The sequence below is a fragment of the Haliaeetus leucocephalus genome, unplaced genomic scaffold, assembly GCF_000737465.1.
Source record: "Haliaeetus leucocephalus isolate CR32 unplaced genomic scaffold, Haliaeetus_leucocephalus-4.0 Scaffold687, whole genome shotgun sequence".
NCBI classification, from domain to species: Eukaryota; Metazoa; Chordata; class Aves; order Accipitriformes; family Accipitridae; genus Haliaeetus; species Haliaeetus leucocephalus.
The window spans coordinates 867,299-876,108 of NW_010973123.1; the positions used below are offsets into that span (position 1 = coordinate 867,299).

At 43.8% G+C, this 8,810-nt stretch overlaps 1 protein-coding gene across 1 annotated transcript in view; it reads left to right on the forward strand.

Moving 5' to 3' along the window:
- T (T, brachyury homolog (mouse)) overlaps positions 1–6,544 on the forward strand; it is a 6,926-nt gene extending 382 nt beyond the window's left edge. The window contains exons 2-8 of the mRNA XM_010579998.1: positions 1–160; positions 689–823; positions 1,619–1,680; positions 1,769–1,830; positions 2,504–2,677; positions 4,288–4,417; positions 6,277–6,544. Coding sequence (XP_010578300.1) covers positions 1–160; positions 689–823; positions 1,619–1,680; positions 1,769–1,830; positions 2,504–2,677; positions 4,288–4,417; positions 6,277–6,544 — 991 coding nt within the window. The remainder of the gene's footprint in view (positions 161–688; positions 824–1,618; positions 1,681–1,768; positions 1,831–2,503; positions 2,678–4,287; positions 4,418–6,276) is intronic.
- The last annotated feature ends 2,266 nt before the right edge of the window (positions 6,545–8,810 follow it).

Sequence of the window (8,810 nt, forward strand, 5' to 3'; positions counted from 1 at the left end):
CGTGAACGGGGAGTGGGTGCCGGGGGGGAAGCCGGAGCCGCAGGCGCCCAGCTGCCTCTACATCCACCCCGACTCGCCCAACTTCGGCGCCCACTGGATGAAGGCGCCCGTCTCCTTCAGCAAAGTCAAACTCACCAACAAGCTCAACGGCGGAGGGCAGGTAAGCGCCGGGACCCGCACCGGGACCCGCACCGCCCCGGCCCCGGCCCGGCGGGTCCCTGCCGACCCTCCGCTCACCCACCCTCCCAAGCTCGTTTTCACGCTGCTGTTTCCCAAGGGGCTGGGGTGCACCGTGCTTCCCACCCCCCCCGAACCGCGTCCTTTCAGCCGCCTCCATGCACTGACTTTCTTTTTTGAAACGTCTCTTCTGGTCTGAGTATCCGAAAATGCCAAGGGCGTAGCAGATGCAGCTTTCTGGCTGCTTATCGGCAACGTGTTTGTGACTACGCGAGCCGCCCTGTCAAGTAACGGGGACGAGGGTAACTCTGCGAAAAGTTGGGGCGTCTGACTGCAGTGGTCCTTGCCTTTTCCTACAGCTTCGGTTTTAGGGTTCATTCCCACCTGTTGCCTCTTTCTCCTCTGCTGGGAAGCTGGATCGTTAGATGCTTTAAACCCCGGGTGTTTCCGTGCCTGCCAGCACCCGCTGGCGCTCTGTCGCTGCTTACCTGCTCTCTCCCTTTGCTCGCAGATCATGTTGAACTCTCTGCACAAGTACGAGCCGAGGATTCATATCGTGCGAGTGGGTGGCCCGCAGCGGATGATCACCAGCCATTCCTTCCCAGAGACCCAGTTCATAGCTGTGACGGCCTACCAGAACGAGGAGGTATGCGCGGCAGGGAAGAAAGGATGCAAATACCAGGAGGTTTCAAGCGGCGAAGTGCATCTTACGGTGCAAAATAATGGATCTCGTGTCGCCTTTTACAGTTCTCTCTCACATTTTTTGGTTCTTTTTTGGTTTCACATTCTTTCAGTTGTTTTCAGTGCTTTGTTTGAAGCTAAATATAGGAAATGACATTAGTATATGTAAAAGCCCTATGAACATATAATAGCACAAAGTTCTGATCATCATTTGTCTCGCTATGTGCTGCAAATTCGTTGCAGGAGAGTAATTCTTAAAAGATTCTGTGGGGCAAACAAGTATTCTAAGAAATAGAGTTGTCATTTTCAGCTACACAGTGAAATAACTGGATATGCCGTTTTCAAAGCTGTCCTTTCTCTGTTAGCCAAAATGCACATCTGTGTTTAATGAATCTGTAAATTACCAATCTTTTTGAGATTTTTTTTTTTATGCCCATTCTGCTCCGGCTTGAAATGTGAAGCTTTTTATGACTCTTTAGTGTACTACCTTTCTTAGCCGTTTCCTTAGCTGATCAATAAACCCAGGCAATTCAGTCTCTTAGAATTCGGCAGAGGGACTAATTCCTCGCCCTCTGCTAATACTTCAGACCTTAGGGACTGTTTAATTGATGTCCATAGGTTGGTGTTATGGGCCTAATCTTATTTCTTCAAAAATCTGTGATTCCACTAACTTCAATGGATAGTCCTAATTCAAATCCTAATATCTCTATGGTAATGAATGGTGATACTTGCAAATAAAGATATTTGTTGTTGTTTTTAGATCACAGCTTTAAAAATTAAATACAATCCATTTGCAAAGGCATTTCTTGACGCAAAAGAAAGGTGAGAGCTCTTAATTCTAAAGTGTGGATTTTTTATAGAGATTTGTAAAAGCATATTCTTAACTAATACGACACGGTTTCTTTTATAGGAGCGATCACAAAGACATGATGGAGGAAGTGGGAGACAACCAGCAGTCTGGGTATTCGCAGTGTATGTTTCCTTTCACTCTGCATCATGAACATAACTTTGATTCCTTCCATCTCGCCTGTTAAGCAAAACTTTAAGAGCGCTGTTTGCTGGCTGGCTTGTTTGTTCATAGGAAGGATTATTAATATATATTAATATCTGTTGATTACCAATCCTTATGATTGTGGTTCATGCAGGTTTATGACTGCATAAACATTATGATCTCTGTGTGTGTGGTTAAGACTTCTGTATTGCATTCAAAATCCTTTAATAGAATCTTGCAGCTACCTTCGTGTCCAAAAAGACAGCCGCTTCTTCTTAGCAGTGCGAGAAACCTCAGAGCTTAGCTATAGATTGAGACTCCCAAAGAGCAATTTAAAATTCAAGATTACACTAACAATTACTGAGCGCACACACTACCTACGTAAGGGAGGGTTTAACCATTTCAGTGTTTCCTTACTGTGACTGTAATTTAATGGTAGTTTAAAAAACGTTAGCTTGACACGGGGCTTTTTCTAAGCCGTTGGCTAATTCTCCTTCACAAGGTTGTTTAAGGAAGTTGTAAAGACCCAGATTTTTCAGCCGTGTTGAAACTCCGTTTCCTCGCTGATCAACTATTTATCTCGTCGCTGTGATTCTTTCCCAGCCTGGCTGCATGACATACCCGTCTTACAAACCTCTTGCTTCCCCACAGTAGGTAGTTGGCTTATTCCCGGGACTGGGACTCTGTGCCCACCTGCCAGTCCTCACCCTCAGTTCGGAGCCCCCCTGTCGCTCTCCCCTGCTCACAGCTGTGAAAGGTACTCATCGCTGAGGAACCACCGTCCTGCCCCTTACCCCAACCCCTACACCCATAGAAACAACTCGCCAAGTAAGTCCGACGTTGCAGCTCTGTCAAAATGAGCCGAGGGCCGTGAGGTGTTGAGCGGTGGGCATCTCGAGCGATGCCACAGAAATTGAGGTCGCTTGTTTAGCTGTTTGTGCGGAGGGCTTGGGGCCAGCGTGGCAAAGAAATGGGGGTGATGAGTACGTGTCCCCCGTCTCTTTATGAGGGAAAAACCAAGGGGGTGTAGAATTGTCTCCTGCTAACTGATTAGATTGTATCGTGCTGGCTGTCCTGCGCTTTTGAATTCTTGTAACCAGTGAGCTTAAACTTACTTTGGCTTTATTCTTTTTGAGTGTGAAAGCGAGGACTTCAATCATTAGTTACAGGTAGTACAATGAAATGAAGAAATATGTCTGATTCTGGTAGTGTGACTTGTTATTAACACATAATCATGGAGGGCCCGATTCTGTCAAGTTTACTTGCCTGTTGCTGTAGTTAACATCAGTGCCTTAAGGTTGTTCTCAATGTGTCACAACTGGATACACAGAAACAGTATGGAGCTGAGTAAACTGCAGAGCTATTTAAAAGTCGTGCTCAGAAAGAGCCAAATAGCTTAAGGCTTAGTGCCTTAAGTCATAGGTACTTAAGGGAGAGGAGGGAAGATCATTTTTAACAGTGATTTGTTTGGGTTTTTTAATTTTTTTTTCTTTCTTCTGGCAAAGGCCTGTTAACAATTTTTGCCCTTCAGCCTTTATGGATGGTGAAGGTTCACGCTTAAAAAAAATACTTAGTATTTTGAATTGTGAAGCAATACACAGGGTTCTAGGTGCAGCCTGACCAATCTTGTATGTAGCTTTGTAGTTCATTTTAAAGCAGGAAACTAGCTTTCTGTGGGCTTTTCTTTCATCTTGGAAACTTTATGCAAGTTTTGTGACTTGAAGCAGAATAAAAGAACAAAACAGCTCCGGTGTTCCTTGTTCCCTGGTCCTCAGCAAGGAACCTCTTCTCCTTCCCTTAGCCAGCTACCACGGCAACTTCTTTTTCACTATGGATGACTGTATAGGATTCCCTTTATAGCTTCCTAGTGCCTCTGCCGTCTTGGCCAGCCAGTTTTGGTCACAAGCCCAATAGTTTAAGCCACAGTCCAATTGCTCCTGATGGTGCTTAGGGCAGACTTCAGAGCCAACGGTGGCATGCTCAGCTCAAAGCTGGGATGTGTGATCCAGTGATACGCTTGTTATCCAGGGCTGCCTGGCTGTTACTGCCTATGGAGATAAAGAAGGTGTCCTGGAATAGTGATTGGGATAGCGTAAGTAAGGAGTCCGCATCTTCCCACTGACCGAGTAAGGAAGCATGGGCTGAATTAGCAGGTGGTTTTAAGTCAGCTTTTTGGCCATAGATTCTTCACAGAAATAAGATTTTGCAGTTGTAAGTTGAGCAAAAGAACAGCATGTCAGCAGGGGCAATGCCAGTGAAAGTGTAAGCTTGGCACAACTGGTAGCTGACTTCATTTTTCTGTGTGTGTAATTTTGTTTGGTTTTTTTGCAAGGGGGTAATGGGGGAGGGTGGTTTAAAGCTATACATTGCCTTTGAGTACAAGATCGTTATTTGGTTTGATTCTAGTGTGTTTAAGCGTGTGTTTGTTCTCTCAGCAGCCTATGCCGATAACTCCTCCGCCTGCCTTTCCATGCTGCAGTCCCATGACAACTGGTCTTCTCTAGGAGTTCCCACACACACGACGATGCTGCCCATGAGCCACAGCACCGGCACAGCTACCAGCTCCAGGTAGGAGTCTATCCCTCAGCAGCCCTCAAATCCATGTGTTGATACTTTCTAGGAAGAGAAGGCTGAAAAAGGAGGTAAAGAGTCACCAGCAAATTAGAAATCCTTACAGCCACATGTGAATCATTAGCTCTCAGGGGGGGCAGCACTGAGAAGGACTATTCACAAGGAAAACGTTTTGATGAAACAGATAATTATTTTTTTATATTTTGATTTTGGAAATGTAGATACTTGTGACAGCAATATTTGATAGATTAAGGATTGCAAATCACTTAGACAAACATAATTGAATTTGAGGATACTCTTTTAAGTTTCATCTCTTTTAAGCAAAATGATGTTTAAAAAGTTTTATTTTTGATCTGTTTCATTTGAACCAGTCACTTCTCTCCTAGCTATCTCCACAAACCCTTGTTCTGTTACATATGAAGGGGCAGTGAACTGTAGTGTGGAGAAGGAGCAAGTGGTTGGGGCAGTCATTCTTAAGCATTGCCACAGAAGCAAGCATAGCATGGGATTGTATACATGGTGAAAGCATTTGCCATTTTGTGATCACATAAATGTATCTTTTCTCCTCTTTGTAATTACTATCTTAATTGAACTTTTGGATGTTTTAGAGATTTAGCTTACAGTTGGTCCCTTGGAGCTAAACTTAAATTCAAAGAGGTAGAGATAAGGTGGTAACATCTTTGCTGTTGACCACAGAGGGCTGAGGTTTGGGCATCTTTCTCAGCAATTCAGACCTACCACTCCATTTGTGGAAAGCATTTTTATTTGAACCATGCACGTGGACACTTAGCTGTTAATCAGAGTATGTCCTACTACCTGGTACAAGATAACTTATTACTGAACATAAGTTTTAGTCCTGAATGTATGTTAATCAAGTAAACAGGTCCTCCTAGCACTTCTTTCTACGTTTGACCCCAGAATACGTTTGGAAAGTTGCAAAGTCCATTGAGTTTCAGTTGGTGTACTGAGTTGTCCAGTAGATAAAGCCAGTAGAACTGGAACTGTGGGACATCAAGGAAGGCATTTCTGCCACCCCTTTTGTCTAAACCCCTATCTGTAAAGTACAAATAATATTTATCTATCTTGTTAAACTGCTTGGGATCAATAGGTAGAAAGTGCTGTGTAGTATTATACAGCAGGACTGAACTTTTTCTCGTAGTGTTTCTCTTGAATCACCTTGTTTCTTTTAATTCATATGTGTTTATACATGTGTGTGTATATACATACTCAGAGGAGAGAGAGTATGGAGGCTGTAGTGTCCTGACAAGGCTTTTTTCCTTTCAAGCAGCCCTTCCTGTAGTACCTGTACAATTTGCAGCCATCAATCTGGCTCTTCCCCTTTTAACATGAGATGATGAACAAGGAGGGCTGAACTGCTGTCTGGAGGCATCCGTCCCTCTCTGACTACAGAGGCAGCCATGGCGGATTAGGGCTCTGGCAGACTGATGGCAGCGGATTCAAACCTGCCTGGGTTGAGCAGCTGCTGTGTCCAGCCACCTCCACCACGTGCCTTTCCCCAGAGGCAAGGGTATGCCACGGCTCAGGAATCAGCTCTCAAACCTCTGCATTTTTCAGCCAGCCTGTTCATTCCTCAGCTTGGCTTAAAATTTGCTAGTATACCTAGTGCCAGAAGCTGCTGCTGGAAAACAGGGAGGTTAGATTTATTGGTGGGCTGCCATGAACACGAATCCTGCCTGGGGGTCCTGCCTACCTTGCGGTGGCTGGGAACTACCTAAAGAAATGCACTGCCTCCAGCAAGCGGACCCAGCTTGGGAGCTGTGGTGTGACCCGAGCAACTGCCAGTAGGCAGCAGAGTCTCTAATAACTTGTTTTATTTATCGCTTTCCCTCTTTCAGTCAGTATCCTAACTTATGGTCTGTGAGTAACAGCACCATCACGCCAGTGTCTCAGTCGAGCGGGATGTCCAACGGCCTGAGCTCCCAGTTTTTACGTGGCTCTCCAGTGCACTACACTGCCCTTCCGCACCCGGTCCCCGCTGCCTCCTCCGCCTCCCCCCTGTACGACAGCGGGGCACCCACGGACCTGCCCGACAGCCAGTACGATGCCTCCGCACATGCCAGGCTAGCATCCACGTGGACGCCTGTCACCCCCCCTTCCATGTAAACCCGGGCTTTTCCTACAAGACAGACTTTTTTAGCTACTGAATTACTTTAAGATGCTTAATCCTCAAGGAAGAGAAAAACGAGACGTGAAGTAGATTACAGACAAAGCATCTGCACTGCTTTGCATAGAGCATCTACGTTATACCTCTTACAGTGAACGGTGCATCACTGACTTCATGCAGAGTTTACAAACCTGGTGAGCGTGCAATTCTGAGAGCAGATTCACTGCTTTTAATCTTTTTTCTTTTTTCTTTTTTTTGTATTTTAAGTTTGATAGACCTAAGTTTTAAGATTTTTGCTTAGATTGCAAATTTCTCAGTGTTCTGATATATTTGGACCTGAAGCTTGGCGTTGTTCTTGAGTAAGTTACTCCTAACTGTTTTCAGTTAATTTTTTTAATGGCAAACTTAGCTATAGTCGTGAGAAGACTTCTATTAACCGTCTAGTTAGAAGCATTCTGAAATATGCACAAATGTAGCTGAGGAGTGAAGTTTTTGGAAAATCATGTGCACTAACACGTATTTGCCTCACAAATACGTTGTGTTCTTAACTGTATGCTTATTTCCTTGCTGCTGAATTAATGTTGAGACAATCTGCAAGAACTATATTCTTTTTAATAAATGCAGTATTAATGTTTGGTTTAAATTGTTTTACCCAAAAGACTCCTTTTAGGGGTAAGTTTTGCCGTTTGATCATATAGATTTCAAATACCTGTCAGCTTAGCTAAACATCTCATTTCAAACAGCCAGTGTCTAATAACAAGCCCTATCCAAAAGCTTTCTGAACCTTTGAAAAAACATCACTGTTGTTGTTTGGTTGTTTTTTTTCTTAATTGTCTCTGGCTCAGGCCTTAAGGGAGGGAATTCAACACCTGGAGAATCATTCTAATTTATTTTATTTCAATATTGTACTCTGTTGATCTATATTTATTATTTGGGAAGTTACAACTTCCTTATTTGGGAAGTTACATATCTACATGTTAAGATATGTAAATAATCCTTCAACCTACGGTGTACTCTTTTAAGACAATCATACATGGGATATGTCACCAATGGCACATTGAACAGCATAGATGTAAGCAGTTAACTTATTGTAAGAGGGAAAGCTCTAGTTACCGATAGTTTGGAGGGAAAAGTGCAGATAAACTAAGCTTTAAAATACACTGACTGCTTGACTTGCTGGAAAGATCAGGTCTTGATAAAATACTTCCTTCAGGCCTGATACCAAGTAATACGATCTAAATTTCTAATGCAGGCTAACCCAAAACAGTGGCTCAAAGTGTGCCCTTGGACATGTCTCTTTCTCCCACTGACTCTGGCAAGTACATAGCCTGAGGAAAGTGAATTATTTTGCATAAGCCATAACAAATAACTTTTATAATGAAGTGCCTAATATAGCGAAGCAAAATTCTGTATCAGGGAATTTAAATAACTCATCGATGGGTGCTCATGTGCTACAGTGGCAGCTTTAAGATGAAAAAGTAAATATTTGCCACCGTTTTGGTCTCTCTTGGCACCCTATGGGCAGATCCCTGCACCTAGAAAGACTTTGGCAGGGCTTTCTCCCTGCAGAAGGATTTGCATGCAGCTGCAGTCTCCCAAGGTACTCTGGCAGGAGACAGCACCAGAAGCAGATGGCTGCATGACTGCATTCTCTGTCAATATGTAAATATTGATCTAAGGGTTCCTATTTTATTGTGAAGGTAAATTGTGTAAATGATGTAAGTGCATTATTATTTAGACTATTTTGTAGAAATTAGCAACATATTTCACTGTGAGGTTTTTTACTTGTATTTCGGATGTATAATTTAAATTGGAAAAAAAAAGAGTAAAGATTCTTAAATAAACTCGGTGCTTAATTTTCAGTTTGTGGGGGGCAGTGGGAAAGGTGAAACAAATGCACAAGACGTATTGAACCTACAGTATGTTGACCTTCCATGGAGCAGTTTCACAAATGGTTCCTGCTGCACAGCGGCTTCCGGCTGTGGGCGAAGGGTCAGAGAGTTCTTCATAACCAAATCAATGATTATTTACTCATGAAGAACTTAGAGACCTCTTGAGGTGCTATGTTCTCCACATCTGCTTCTCCCCCCCGCCCTGCCTTTGTTTCTCCCTGCTTTTGCGAAGTCCTTGACTGACTGGTGGTCAGAGGTGGTAGCTGCAACTGGTGTTGGGTGAAAGCTCTTTTTCCACGGTGACCAACTTGTAGGGTAAATGCCGGAGCTGGATGTGAGCCTGGCAGCTGCTGTGTTCTACCTTGATAACCAG